This window comes from Theropithecus gelada, chromosome 16 (genome assembly GCF_003255815.1).
Source record: "Theropithecus gelada isolate Dixy chromosome 16, Tgel_1.0, whole genome shotgun sequence".
NCBI classification, from domain to species: Eukaryota; Metazoa; Chordata; class Mammalia; order Primates; family Cercopithecidae; genus Theropithecus; species Theropithecus gelada.
Genome location: NC_037684.1, coordinates 39,713,796 through 39,729,456, shown reverse-complemented (window position 1 = coordinate 39,729,456; position 15,661 = coordinate 39,713,796). Strand labels below are relative to the sequence as shown.

Here is a 15,661-nt window from a genome sequence, read left to right as displayed (position 1 = left end):
GAGTGAGGAAATTTTCACTTGAGATTCATTCAACTCTGACGTCTGTCCACATAACGGATCACCCCTTCTTGAGCATCCTCCAGCCGCCCCATTTTCTGTGCCCTTATTCTTTCGCCACGGCCCCTAACGTGATCATAAGTGACTCTGCGCGGGATGCGGGAGGGCTGCTGCATTCAAACTGCAGTCGGATTATTCCGGAAGCTTCGACCTGGGACCCACCAAGGGGCCAGGAAGCTCTGGTGCGAGTCTGGCCGCTGCTAGGCAAGCGGGAGCGTCGCCATGGCAACGGAGCCGCGCACACGCCGCCGCGGATGGGCGGAGAAATGCCCACGCGGAAGTCTCCGCCCCCAGCCTAGGGCACCGGTGGTCTCCGCCGCCGGGAAAGTCGCCATGGCAACGGCACCGCAGGCTGGAGGGGTGGAGTAGGGGGCGGGGAAATGCCAGAGCGAAAGTCCCCGCCCCCGGGCTGCTGGGCGGCGGCCAGGCAGCGGCCCGCAAGGATTTGAAACCGTTTGCCCCGGGCGGCGTCGGCGTCGGCGGCGGCCGAGCGGAAAGCTTCCGTGTGGTGGTGCCAGGTTCTCATTTTTTCCGAATTTCCTTCCCCCGCCCTTCCCACCAGGTTCTCGAGTGGAATTTTGCGCCAGTGGCCGCCGCCCCGCCCTTGCGGGCCCGTTCGGGGAGGGGCGTCGCCCTTAGGCTCTGGGCCCGTTCTCCGGGCCTGGGGGGCGCGCGCCCCGGGGGTCCCGGCGCTGTCCGCTGTGGTGTCCCCGGTAGGCAGAGCGCAGTCCAGGTCGGGACGGCTTGGGAAAGTTCTGAGTAAAGTTTGATCAGCCGGTTTGATCGGTCTGACATGGTCCAGGAGTCTGACCCAAGGGTTTGCGACTGGGAGAGGAAATCTGTGTCCTGGACAAGGTAGGAGCGCGGCCTGGGCCTGGGCCTCGGCGGGCCGAGGAAGGGACTGCCAGGAACGGCGCCGCTGGAGTTTTCAATTCCGTCCCAGAAAAGAGTCTCGGAACAATCAGCTGGATTTGCGGGGACAGAACCAGGGCGCTGGTTGGTTTGCAGAAAGTCCTAGGCCGCTTGGAGAGGCCCTAGCCCAGCACCGCCCCATGTAGGATGCTACCCTGTGTTTCTGAGTTAATTATTTTTAAGTGTTCAAGAGAACGACATAAGTAAATGTGAACAACTTTTCTAATCATTGCACGGCTATTTTTATTTGTCTTTAATATTTTAAGATGAGTCAAAATAAGATAGAAGAGGCACCTTAAATTCCATGAGCCTCACCACAGTGGTCAGGCTGCAGCTTAGTGAAATGCATGGTATTAATAATTTGTGCAGTTTTCAGGCCCAGCTGTCACTGTCCCCTAAGAACCTACGTCAGTGATTTCACCTCACGTAAGTCTTAGCTTCCTCCTCTGTGAAACAACCATGGAAATGGTGCGGAAATGGTAGGGCCGGGCCAGAGAATACACTGAGGTTTGTTTCTAAAGCACACACCAAGCTACGGGCAGAGTCAGGGAAGGCTCCTGTCAAAACATCCACACGTGAAAGCCGGAGAAAACGTGCACCTGTAAACCTTTTTTATTTGTCGACATTTCCAGTTTTCTTTAATGACCCACAATATATTTAAAATGTGATTTGATTGACCAAAATGGATTTTACACAACTTCCAAGAACGTTTGTTTTGTTTGGCAAGGAGTGTGATATGAAAGAAGTGTATTCTTTCCTTGGCAGTTGGGACTCCTTTTTTTCCCAGACCTTTTAATGCTTGTGGCTTGGTTATGTTTGCTGACTCTAGGGTAGGTAAGCACCTGAGAAAGTCGTAGCCCATTTTGTAGCTGTCCAAAAAGAAACAAGTTTAAAAAGAGACAACATGGGTGAGTTTAATAAAAGACATGATCCAAATATAGATTGTAGCTATAAGCAAGAGTCACCCAATGTACTTCTTTTTTACCTTGGAAATTATTTATTTTTTTGAGACGGTTTTACTCTGTGGCCCTGGCTGGAGTGCAACGGTGCGATCTCAGCTCACTGCAGCGTCCGTCACCTTGGTTACCTTTGAAATAATTTATATAACTGATAGGCACACAATAATTACTCTAAGCCTAAGCCAAAGATGTTGCTTTACTTATTTTTCAATTCTAGTAATTTAAATTTTCAATTCTGATAATGGTGTGAAACTTTTGATAAGTTGGAACTAAGTAGATATAATTCGTGAATATGATGTAATTTGTTTTAAAATTTCTATTTATTTTTCATTTTCAATTTTTTTTTTTGAGACGAAACTTTGTTCTTGTCACCCAGGCTGGAGTGCAGTGACATGATCTCAGCTCACTGCAGGCGGATAACTTGAGGTCAGGAGTTCAAGACCAGCCTGGCCAACATGGTGAAACTCCGTCTCTACTAAAATTACCAAACAAATTAGCTGGGCAAAGTAGCACACGCCTGTATTCCCAGCTACTCGGGAGGCTGCAGTGAGCCAAGACTGTGTCATTGCACTCTGTAGCCTGGGCAACAGAGCAAGACTCCGTCTCAAAAAAAAAATTAAATTTATATACAGCAAATGCAAATGCATTTTTATTTGGCATATAGTTCTATCAGTTTTTACACACGTGTAGGTTCTTATAACTTCCTCCATTGACAGTGTACCGAACAATTCCAACACGCCAAATTGTTTCCTTGTGCCATCTCTTTATGTTCAGACTCTGCCCCCACTGCTAACCCTGTGAGCTGCTGATCTGTTCTTTATGCCTATACTGTTTGCCTTTTCTAGAGTGTCACACAAACGGAATTAGACAGTATGCGGCCTTTTGAGAAGGGCTTCGTTCACTTAGCATAAGGATTTGAAGTTGTGTGTGTATCAGTAGTTCATTCCTTTCTGTTGCCAAGTACTATGTTATTGTGTGGATATGCCACAGTTTATCTAGTCCCCAGTTGAGGGACATTTGGGCTTTTTTCAGTTGTTTGTTGGTTATTTTAAAAAAATCACCCTTGGATTTTTGTGTGTGTATAGATTTTTCTTTTCACTTGAATACCTGGGAGTGGAATTTCTGGGTCATAGGCTGAGTGTATGTTTATTTTTGTAAGAAACTGCCAAACTGTTTTCTGGAGTGCCTGTACTATTTTGTATTTCTACCAGCAATGCATGAGAGTTCCGGTTGTTGTACATCCTCACCCGCACTTGGTATTGTTTGTATTTTTAACGTTAGTGGTGTCTCAGTATAGTTTTTAATTTGCGTTTCTGTAATGACTAATGTTGAGCATCTTGTCATGTGCTTACTTGCCATCTGTATTTCTTCTTTGGTAAAGGGACTCATATTTTTTGGCTGATTATTGGCGTAGTTTGTTTTCTGATTGTTGAGTTTTGAGAGTTCCTTATGTATTCTCAATACAAGTCTCATATGAGATGTATGATTTGCAAATATTTTGTTCTGGTCTGTGGCTTATCTTCTCAATTCCTTAACAGAGTCCTTTGCAGAACAGTTTTTATTTTTTTGTGAAGTTCAATATATCAGCTTTATTTTTTATTTTTGAGATAGGGTCTTGCTGTGCCACCAAGGCTAGTTTGGTGGTGCAGTCATGGCCCACTGCAGCCTTGACCTCTCACACTTTTAAGCAATCCTCCTACCTCAGCGTCCCAAGTAGCTGGGACTACAGGTACATGCCACTACACCTGGCTAATTTTTAATTGTTATTTTGTAGAGATGGGGTCTCACCATGTTGCCCAGGCTGGTCTTTAACTCCTGGGCTCAAGCATTCTTCCTGCCTGGGCTTCTCAAAGTTCTGGGATTACAGGCAGGAACCATCATGCCCAGCCAGGTTTTCCTTTTGTGGACAGTGCTTTTAATGTTGTATATAAGATATCTTTGCCTTACTCAAGTTTGCAAATATTTCTTCCCATGCTTTCTTCTGAGAGTTTTATAGTTTTACATTTTTACACTTAGGTCTGTGATTCAGATTGAGTTAATTTTTATATATAGGATGAAGTTTAGGTTGAGGTTCTTTTTTTTTTTTTTGTATATGGATATCCAGTTGTTATGCCATCATTTGTTGTAATAACTGTCATTTCTTCATGGATCACACCTTTGTTGAAAATCAGTTGTTCATATTTGTTTTGGTCTGTTTCTGGACTCTCTAATCTTTTCCATTGATCTGTCTGTCCTTTCACCAATACCAATTGTCTTGACTACTGTGGCTTTGGAGTACATCTTAACATCTGGTAATGTATAAGTTCTCCAACTTTGTACTTTTTCAAAATTGTTTGGACTCTGTAGTTCCTTTACCTTTGCATGTAAATTTTAGAATTAAGCTTATCTCTACAAATAATACGGCTAGGTTTTGATTGGAATTGCATTAAATCTACAGGTCAATTTGGGGAGAACTGATATTTAACTCGGTTTTTAAAAAATCTCTCTCATCAGAATTTTGTAGTTTTCAGCATATGTATCCTTAATATTTTGATTTAAAATATTTTACAGATTGGATTATGGAAGTGGGAAGTGAAGAAGAAAAATGGGAGAAGCTGGATGCGGAATTTGATCACTTTGTGGTTGATATGAAGCCCTATGTTCTAAAATTACCCCATAGGACAGGTAAGATTACGTTTGAAAATTAGATTCTTAAGATTAATTTTTTTCTTTATATTATTTAGTCAAACCAATGAACTATCAACATGGAAAAAAACCTGAATTTCTCTAGTAACAATTTTTGCCATTGACATGGGACTGTTTATACCGAGTTGTTCAAGGGTAGATAGAAATTCAGTGGTAATGTCCTGCCAAACTATGGAAAGATCTTATTGTGATGCCTCCTCTCACATGTCATGGGCTTATAGCACATGGATCTCTAAAGTTAGCTACAACCTTTTTTCTCACATCTTTTCCTTTTCTCTACGGAAATTTTTCTCGCAAATTTTTCTTCTTTCTATGGAAAGGGCCAGAGACAGGAGGAGCCTACAGTTCTCCTGTTCTCCGGCCCTTGTGTCTATCAAAGCAGAAAATAATCTATTGGTCTTTTATGCTTATTGGTTGGCAGAACAAAATCCAGTGTGAGTAAAGTTTTATTGCTATCTTGTCTCCAGTTCCTGGCCTGTTATTTCTAATTATGAAATGAAAGTCTTTTTCTCAAGTTAGAGAATTTTCATGTAACTTAAGGCACTAGAGAGCAATTGGAGAGAATTTTGGGGACTGGGAAGATTCTCTAAGCCATAGTAGGTGTAAGATTGCCTGTAAAGGTAAATGTGACTTGGTAGCTTTTGAGGGGTAGGTTTGGAGTGAGATCAAGAAACTATGGCTTTTACTTTTTCCAAGTTGCCTGTTTCGCTGAGATGTCTGAGTGGACTCTATATTCAGTCAGGAACTGACTCAGTATTAAATATAGTAATCTCCCCTTATCTTGAGGAATATGTTCCAAGACCCCCAGAGGCTGCCTGAAACAGCTGATAGTACTAAAACCTATATACACTCTGTCTTTTCCTATACATACACACTGATGATTAAATTTAGTTTATCAATTAGGTACAGTATGAGATTAACAACAATAGCTAGAACAATTATAACAATATACTGTAATAAACATTGTGTGAAAGTAATTTCCCTCTTTCTTTCAAATATCTTATTGTACTGTACTCACCTATTTTTGGACTGCATTCGAGTGTGGGTGACTGAAACAGGAAAGTAAAACCATGGATAAGTGGAGACTATTGTATTTATTCCAGGGAGTTGTGTTAGGAGCAGGGAGTATGAGATATAAATGATGCATTCTGTGGTCACCTGTTGTTCTAGGGCCTTCAGCCTTTCCTAGTCCTGGGTAAGTTGCATGGTCTTCCCTTGAAGATCTCCTCCTCTGCCTTCTTCTCTTGACCTTGTCGGGCTTTAACCTCTTCTTTCTTCCTCTGCTATTTTTCAAATGAATATTTCATGTCCCATGACTTGTTCATGATTATTTGAATGATATCTAATGATATTTTTATATTGCATCCTCTTCTGATATTCACTACCTTTTTTTCTTTTTCTCTTAGATTTGCTGATTAGAAACCATTTGTATTAAAATTTCTCATTGTAAATGTATTTCAAATCAAACCATCCTCATATTTTATCTTCTTTAAAAAAAGGGTTTTAGGGGCCAGGCCCGCGCGGTGGCTCATGTCTGTAATCCCAGTACTTTGGGAGGCCGAGGCGGGCGGATCATGAGGTCAGGAGATTGAGACCATCCTGGCTAACATGGTGAAACCCTGTCTCTACTAAAAATATAAAAAAAAAATTGGACGGGCATGGTGGTGGGCACCTGTAGTCCCAGCTACTTGGGAAACTGAGGCAGGGGAATGGCATGAACCTGGGAGGCAGAGCTTGCAGTGATCCGAGATCATGCCAGTGCACTCCAGCCTGAGCGACAGAGCGAGACTCTATCTCAGAAGAAAAAAAAAAAAAAGATTTTAGCTACATAAAATTCATTAATTGTAATCTTTGATTCCTTGACATGTTGTCAGTATTGGTACATCCATGGCTTTCTTTTATTTAGTTTATAATAAGCAATCTGAAACTCACATCTTAATCAAGAACTAGAAATTAATAATAAATTACATCTTATTGCTAAATTCTACTTGTGATAATGGGTTTTCCTATTATTCTACATAGAGGAATGCATTCTTTCATTAACCAAATTGCACTAAATTCTGAGCATTAGAATATTATATAGATTTAAATTTGCTATGGGATGTGGAAAGTATGTAGATTAAAGAACTATTTACTTAAGTTTATCAGTTTCACTTTTGCATTTTTGTTTTTTCTGTTTGTTTGTTTTGTTTTTTGTTGTTGTTTTTTTTTTTTTGAGACGGAGTCTTACTCTGTTGCCCAGGCTGGAGTGCAGTGGCACCATCTCGGCTCACTGCAAGCTCCGCCTCCTAGGTTCCCGCCATTCTCCTGCCTCAGCCTCCCAAGTAGCTGGGATTACAGGGGCCCGCCACCTCGCCCAGCTAATTTTTTGTATTTTTAGTAGAGATGGGGTTTCACCGTGTTAGCCAGGGTGGTCTTGATCTCCTGACCTCGTGATCCGCCTGCCTTGGCCTCCCAAAGCGCTGGGATTACAGGGCTGAGCCACTGCGCCTGGCTACACTTTTGTATTTTCTTCATGTTCATGGTGTTCCCAATATTTCATGAGGTTTGTTTCGTGATTATATAATTTTCACAGCAAAATATACAAAAATTTTTAAAGGCATAGGTTTCCAACCTGAAATGATATTTGCACCATAGTAAATCTGGTCTTAGTGATTTTTGTAGGTAAAACAATAAATGAATATGACCTTGGTAAACTAAAAGATTAGAGCAGATTTATGATTTGCATTAGATATGTAATCCTCAAATTGACTTAGACTGATAAAAAATTATTACCAGAATAGTTTTCATGAGACCTAAAACAATCCTGTGTCATGGCAAGATAATATAGACCTTTATATGTGGATTAAACTGTGCTGTAATTTTTAGGTAGATTTTGAAAAGAATAATTATTTTACAAAATGGCATGTAAATAGTGCTCAGTTATTTTTAAAGATGTTAAAACCCTCAACCGATCAGCTACAACTCCCTGGATATTATTGAATTTCATAAATAAAACATTCAAGATTTAATTTTAGAGTAATTTGAAAATGCTTAGATAAATCAGAGATTGCATTTTATCTCTTTCAAGGTTTACATAATTAAAATTGTAGAAAGATTTTTCAATATATCTAAAATTATTTTAGAGATGCAAAATTATAACAAAATTTTATCACAGAAATTTATTTATACAAAGTCTCCCAGCAAAGAAAAGCCCTGGAGTTGATGGCTTCACTGATGAATTTTACTAAATTTTCTTCTTGTACAAAGTAATCCCAATATTTCATGAGTTTGTTCTGTGATTACATAATTTTCACAGCAAAAAATACAAACATTTTTAAAGGCATTCTTCCGTATATGGATATCAAGTTTTCAATATCCATATACAGAAGAATGAAACTAGACCCCTGTCTCCCACCATATACAAAAATAAAAATGGATTGAAGGCTGAAATCTAAGACCTCAAACAAGGAAACTACTAAAAGAAAACATTGGGGAAAATCTCCAGGATATTGGTCTGGGCAAAGATTTCTTGAGTAATACTCCAAAAGCACAGGCAACCAAAGCAACAATGGACAAATGGGATCTCATTAAATTAAAAAGTTTCTGCAAAGGAGACAATCAACCAAGTGAAAAGACAATCCAGTGAATGAGAGAAAATCTTTTCAAACTTTTCATCTGAGAAGAGAATAACCAGAATATATAAGGAGCTCAAACAACTCTATACAAAAAAATCAAATAATCTGATTTAAAAATGGGCAAAAGATCTAAATAGACATTTCTCAAAAGAAGACATACAAATGGTAAACAGACGTATGACAAGATGTTCAACATCATTGATCATCAGAGCAACGCAGATGAAAACTACAGTGAGATATTATTTCATCCCAGTTAAAATGACTTTCATCCAAAGACAGGCAATAACAAATGCTGGCAAGGATGTAGAGAAAAGGGAACTCTCCTGCATTTTGGATGGGAATACAAATTAGTGGAGTGACTATGGAGAAGAGTTTGAGGTTCCTCAGAAAAACTAGAAAATAGAGCTACCATGTGATCCAGCAGTCCCACTGCTAGTTATATACCCAAAAGAAAGGAAATTAGTGTATTGAAGAGCTATCTGCACTCCCATGTTTGTGGCATCACTGTTCACAATAGCCAAGATTTGGAAGCAACCTAAGTGTCCATCAACAGACAAATGGATAAAAAAAATGTGATACATATACACAATGGAGTACTATTCAGCCATAAAAAAGGAGACCCTGTCATTTGCAACAACATGGCTGGAACTGGGAGACATTATGTTAAGTGAAATAAGCTAGGCACAGAAAGACAGTCTTCACATAGTCTCAGTAATTTGTGGGAGCTAAAAATTAAAACAGTTGAACTCATGAAGATAGAGAGAAGAATGGTTTCCAGAGGCTGGAAAGGATGGGTACAGAGGGAAGTGGAGATGGTTAATGGGTACAAACACATAGAGTGAGTAAGACCTAGTATTTGACAGCACAACAGAGTGACTACAGTCAATAATAATTTAATGGCATATTTAAAAATAACTAAGTATAATTGGATTGTTTGTAACACAAAGGATAGATGCTTGAGGTGATGGATAGATACCCCATTTATCCTGATGTGATTATTATACATTACATGCCTGTGTCAAAATATCTCGTGTACTGCCTAAATATATATATCTACTGTGTACTCACAATAATTAAAAATTTTAAAAATTATTTAATGATAATCTAGAGATTTTATTTTTGTGAAAATGTTTCTTTGCGTTTGTCTTTCTCATTAACCAATTACCTAATAACATTAAATGGTAGACCAGGAGTTAGCAGATAGTGGCCCATGGGCCAACTCCCGCCCACAGTCTTTTTTGTCGGGTTTCATTGAAACATAGTCATGCCCTTTGTTTACCTACAGTCTCCGAGTGCTTTCACGCTACAGTGGCAGCGTAGTTGTGCCAGAGCTCATATGGCCCATGAAGCCTAAAGTATGTACTCTCTGGCCTTTAACAGAAAAGGTTTGTTGGTCCTTCTTTTAGACTAAAGCAGGTGCTATTATAGGTCTTTGTAATCGAATGTTTCATTTTATAAAAAAATCAAGTTTCTCATAGTTCTTATGTATTTATAGAACGGCAGAGGTGTGCTCTTTGGATTAGAAAGCTGTGTGAGCCTTCAGGAACAGGTGCAGGAATAATGGGGAGGAAGAATCGGAACCTGTATGCAAAATTGTTATTGCATATGCTTAAACGAGGTGTGCTTGAAGGCCCTTTTACACACCGACCTGAACCCGGGACGCTAAAAATTCTACCTTCATACATGGTAGGTATCAATGAACAACAACAAAAAATATATATATATGTAAGTTTCATTTTTTATAAAAAGCATCAAGTTACCATCCCTTTGGGGAATGGTAATACTATTAGGTTGTATGTGCTAGGTAATATATTAAAATTTTTTTTTCTTCTTGATTCATTTTTTTCCACCTTTAATAAAATACATGTATTGCTTATAAGAGGAGTATCCTTATTGATTTATTTATCCCTCAATATTCAATAATATTTCTAAAAAACTGAAAATGAAATTTTTTATATTGAGCTTTACTTTTTATTAATTTTCACTGGATTATAATGGTAATTTTTATGTAATTCAGTATATTCTAGTTTTTAAACTCATATACATTATTTAAACATTCATGAGAAGTTGAAGTGCGTGATTTGTAAAAATTCTTTCTACTCTAATAAAATGGCAGTAAGAAGTTGGAGTTTAAAAGTCATTTTCTGTACTTAAATTAATTTCATTGTCAAAATCAACTTTATTGCAAAGGCTGTTATGATTATGCTTGGTGGATAAATTGTCACTGTCCTGGTCCTTGTAACCATAAAATATACCTTGGTTTGTGTGGCATTTGAGTGCCGGTACTTGAAAGATCTGGAGTACCTGGTATTGGTAACTTTGGTAGTTGCTATTAGGATATATATGTATTTTTTCAATGAACTGCGGAATTCTGTGTGATGTATTTTAAAACTTTTTATATTTTATCAGTTTACTTAAAGCATAGTTTAGTCAAGTGGCATGCTGAACATTAGAGAATAATTCCTGTTTTCTGTGGCACAATGCCAAAAGTTTTAATGACTATATCATTTAAAAGAAATTTCTGTGCATGTCCCATACGGAGTGGAGGGTCTTGTATCATCCTCCCTAAAGAACGGTGCCTTGAGGATTTTGTCTGTAGGACTGGGAGAATTGTTGCAGAGGTGTGCAGTCAATGCAGAGTTTTCTTTAGAAATGTGTAAAGGTAGAACATTATGAAGCACATCTAGATGTGAAGATATGAGTATATTGTATCATGTTTTCCCATTCACACTTAATTTCATAGAGTCAAAGGGAAGGGCTTGATTTAACAAATCATAATGATGAGAAAGTTTAGAGAACTCTCTTGGGTTTCCCAGCTAGTTAGTAGTGTGACCAGAACTAAATCCCAGGTTTTTCACTCTGCTCTTCCCATCTTGTCAAGGGATTCCTAATTTTAATTCCTGGGTTGCATTGTTTTGTGTTTCTCTTCCCACTGATTTCTTTTTTTGTGTGTGTGTAAAGTAGTTAGTGATTACAGAAAGAGATAAGATAGCACATAATTAAAAAAAAACTTGGTATTTAACTTTTCATATTTAACTAATATTCCTTTTGTAATATACACGTAACTATCAGATTTATCTGTTATGTACTTCTGTTTATTGTATTTCTTAGACAATAGAGTGCAACTAAAATGTAAATATGTTATCACTTAATGTATTTTAATATCTCATAATTCATTGTATATTGAATTTTTTAAATGTTTGAATGTAATTGAATTTGAGTATTTGAAAGGCTGTTATCAAACTTGAAACTTGATGGAAATTTTAGTGGTTTTATTGTAGTACATTTTGAAAGAATAATTTTTCTAATTTTTAAAAATCAGTCCATCTATTTTGATGAACCAAATCCAGCACAAGCAAAAGGTTCAAGCCCAGAGGGATTACCAGCCTGGGTACTGGGTGAGCTGGAGACAAGTGAACGCAAATTAAATGAATCATGGAAACTTTCTTCTGGAGAAGATAACACTTTGGTACAGTCGCCAACTGATGTCTACAGGTATGCTAAGAGAATGGGATTTTGAATGTGTTTCATCATTTAGTCTGTCTTTGGAGCTGATTTATACATTCTGTTTTTCCTTTTTTTTTTTTTTAATAGTAAGTAGTTTACTTTTCCCTTAAGTGGACATTCAAGATTATTTTATATTTTTAGCCATTTAATAGATACCTATTAACTTTCATATATATTTTTGATTGCTTGACAAGTGGTCCCTGAGCATCTTTAAATGACACAATTATGTATTTTCCTTTATGACAAGCATACATTAAAAGCGTTATCAATAACTTGAACAAAATATAATATCCTGCAAATCCAACTTGAACAATATTTGTTTTCACTTAATGGTATAATGAATGTAAGCATAAACCCCATTGGACTGTGCTTTCTTACTTGAGTATTAAACTTAAATAGGTTTTTTTACTGCCAAAAAAAATTTCTGAATTTTTGAAATGTACCAAAAGGCCATTATTATGGTGGCATAATTTTTGGCTTCAGGGAAGGGATAGATTTAAATTTGGACTTTTATCAAATTTTTACTTTTCCATTTGGCCTTATTCCTTGAAATGTTAAAATATAGGACAGTGTCAATTACCATGTACCATACTTTATACTTCACTCCTCATCATTCTCTTGGTAATTTTAATTTTAGAAATTCGTTTCTGTTAACAGTATAATCTTTCTTGTCCACTATAATTTTTTTGGTTTATTTGTTAAACAGATCTAGAAATGTTATTAGTAATTTGAAATGTCTCCACAGTTGATGTAGTCTGTTTATATGTTTTTCAGACCTGAGATATCATGGTTGAAAAAGATAAAAGCGAGAGATCCAGTCCATATGAAATTATTTCAGTAGAAAGGAGAAACAGAATGGGGAGGCAAAAAGGAAGAGGTGAAATAATTAAGGGCATGTTCAGAAGAGTAAAAAGAAACGAATAGATGAGTCTGTAGGAAGTGTGGTGTTAAAATACTTATTTTTACATTCATAGGAGAATTACAATTAGAAGAGGTATAATTGTAGAGTTTTTGTAGCCTTCGAAGCAATCTCTTTATATGGAGGTGTAAAGAGATTGTGGTCTGAAAAATATAATTCTTAGTTTTGCTGCAAAAGACATCAGTTGTTTGCCAAAATCTCTGCTAAGAGTCCAGCTAAATTCTGGGTTCCTTTCTAGATGTTATGTCTGTGGAGTTTATGGTATAAAGGTGAACGAAAGTAGTTTCCTGTATCTTAGAGCTTAGAGCACAGTTTGAAAATTTGTGATCTTCCAGGACTGAATGAATCGTAGATTTGTTTTGTTGGACTTCAACAATGTCTTTAACAATTTTAACTGAGTTGTCAAAATTAACATTTGGGGGATTTCATATAAAAGCCCAACTTTCTGGCTTCTCTTTAAAACTGGACACCTAGAAATCTTTCCAGGAGACAGCCCTAGGTTGGAGCTAAGTAGTACTTGGTTACCCCCATTAGTGTATGCCTTCACGATTTCCTGCTAATTCCTGACACCAAATCTGATGTCTATTGCATCTGTTATTGAGCTTGAGTTTTTTTTTTTTTTTCCCCTTTAAGTAGAGTTAAGAGGAAAATGAAGTGTTTGTTTTTCTAATTTTATGTTCTGTCAAGTGAAAGAAGAAAGGTAGGAAAGAGGGATCTTGTGATTTAAGAAGGGGAGAGGGTTGGGCACAGCTGTGCATCCGCGGTCCTAGCTATTCAAGAGGTGGAAGCAGAAGGATAGCTTGGGCCCAGGAGTGTGAGGCCAGCCTGAGCAATAGAGTGAGACCTCATCTGTGAACAAAAAACAGAAGGAGAGAGACAGACACTATGTCTTTGTAGAAGTGAAGGATATCCTTATATCTGGCAGTAAATCACTCATCTGTTAAGTCCTCCGGACATTTGATTTATAATCACTGCTTTAGATGAGTGGAGGAGAGAGATGAGCACATGGATAGTTTGAATGCAGTGGCTATGCATAGTCATGGAAATATTTGCAAGGATTCAGGTGTGTATAAGAAAAGCGTTCAGGATAGGAAATAGACTTGAGATTTCCAGGGAGTCCAGGTGAATAGATTTTTTTCTTCTTTGGAACACAGGATAAAGTTTGAGAAAATACAATGAGAATATCCTTCACCTGTTACTCATTGACTTTTTTGAGAAATGAAACCATAGTAAAATCCCCAGAATTGTAAAAAATAACTTAATTCTCTTTGTTGGTCACCTGTTATTAAATGACATTTTAATGCAAAAGGATCGCTAGAGTATGAGGCATTCGTTGTCGGTTATATAATAAGTAATGGGAAAAGCAGGCACTCTTGTGACCCTGGTGAGTCCACCCATCCTTCAGAGATCGCAACGTGAAAAAAGCCTTATCTCATATCCCAGGGCAGTTTAGGTGACCCCGTTATTTACTCCTTTAGTACTCTGTGTTTCTTTGCTGCCTTCATCCTATGCGTAGAGGCTTACTATCTGTCCTGTGTGCTAGATTGTAAATTTCATGAGATAGGAACTTGTGTTTTTGCTGTTTGCCATATTTGCTATATTTCCAGCCCCTAGCACTGGGCAGGAACATGTTAGGAATTCTGTAAGTATCTATATTCAAGAGTGAATGCATGCATGAACGAGTAGATTGTGTTAGACACTGCCACATATTTAATCTGTACAAAATCCCTTTGAGACGGGTATATTGTGGCAGAGGAAATGGCCTAAAAGGATTTTTTTTTTCTTTTTAACATTTCAGAAAATGTTGAGGGAAGCATAAATTTTAGAAAACATGGAGGGAAGCTTGGATGTAGGTTATAGCAATTGCCTTCACACACTGTGAGGAATATGACAATGAAAGAGCTAGAAAGGACATGCTTAAAATATCATCTGTCAAATGTCAGAATCACTAAGGTCAATTAGGGCTGCCAAAACAAAAGATCTCAGGGTATCATATGTTTCTTTTAATTTAATAGTTTCAACTTGATTCTTTTTAAAATTTCAATTTGATTTACATTAGTTAACAGATTTTTGTAGTTTTTACATACATGAAGGCATTTAAAAATAACATTTACTTTAGCTAAAGCCAAGAAAACTGATTTTACGGTGAAGTATAGATCATGTATGACATCAGATCACATGTGGTAGTGTATCGGCTGTTGATGGTTCTGTCTTCTTATTTCTTTTCTAAATTTGCCCCTTTACTCGAGTGATCATAGTGTGCTAATGAAAAAGTTAGTATCTGCTAATCTTGACCTAATATATCTAATCAGTTCTGCAAGAAATTGTTTTAAAAAGTTTAAGAGGCTTATAATATTTGACACATGTATGTTTTTATAGTGAATAATTTATTGTTACTTAGAACTGAAGTTTAATGCTGCCTCATAAATTTTACAGCCACTTCAACTTGTCCTTTGAAAAACCTCTTTAATCTTAAAAGATTTTTCCCCCTTAGTGTTTCTTTTTTGATCACTTTATAAAATCCTGCTTTACTTAGACCTTTTTGTATGTGAAGTATTTCTAATGGCATTTTAGATTATGCTGTTTGTGTCCTAGCCTTTTTATATTATTAAAGATGCAGAGTCCTTTTGAAGCCTTTTTGTTAGGACTCCCTATTCAGTAGAGATGGCACCTTTCCTTTACTTTTATTCTTCCTGTAGGATATGGTATATAGCCTTGTTCCAAACTTGTTAGAAGTATGGTAAGGTCATATTCCATCTGGCTTATTCTCACACTTTATTTTTTCCACCAAGTGTACATTATATACTAGTGTACTTAGCATTTCACACCAAACAGCTTCAACACTTAACTAGTAGTCCTGTCCTTGCTCTCTTTGCTTTCATTTTTCATATTTCTTGGTTTAAGATAATCTTATTACCCATATTTTCTATATATAGCATTGCTATTATATATCTGTTACTGCATTTTTATGTCAAATATCTGCCTATTTTCTTTTCTTTTTTTTT

The 15,661-nt window shown here is 37.4% G+C and overlaps 1 protein-coding gene across 5 annotated transcripts in view; it reads left to right on the top strand.

The window, feature by feature from the left end:
• Window positions 1–355: 355 nt before the first annotated feature.
• The window catches only part of CEP112 (centrosomal protein 112), a 542,833-nt gene continuing 527,527 nt past the window's right edge, over window positions 356–15,661 (top strand). For 3 of the 5 annotated variants that reach the window (XM_025362280.1, XM_025362276.1, XM_025362277.1), the window contains exons 1-4: window positions 356–575; window positions 4,479–4,592; window positions 9,726–9,916; window positions 11,553–11,725. In XM_025362280.1, coding sequence (XP_025218065.1) covers window positions 4,487–4,592; window positions 9,726–9,916; window positions 11,553–11,725 — 470 coding nt within the window. In that variant the 5' untranslated portion in view covers window positions 356–575; window positions 4,479–4,486. Of the gene's footprint in view, window positions 576–663; window positions 913–4,478; window positions 4,593–9,725; window positions 9,917–11,552; window positions 11,726–15,661 lie in introns of those variants that run through there. The other 2 variants (XM_025362279.1, XM_025362278.1) reach the window with 1 other exon arrangement.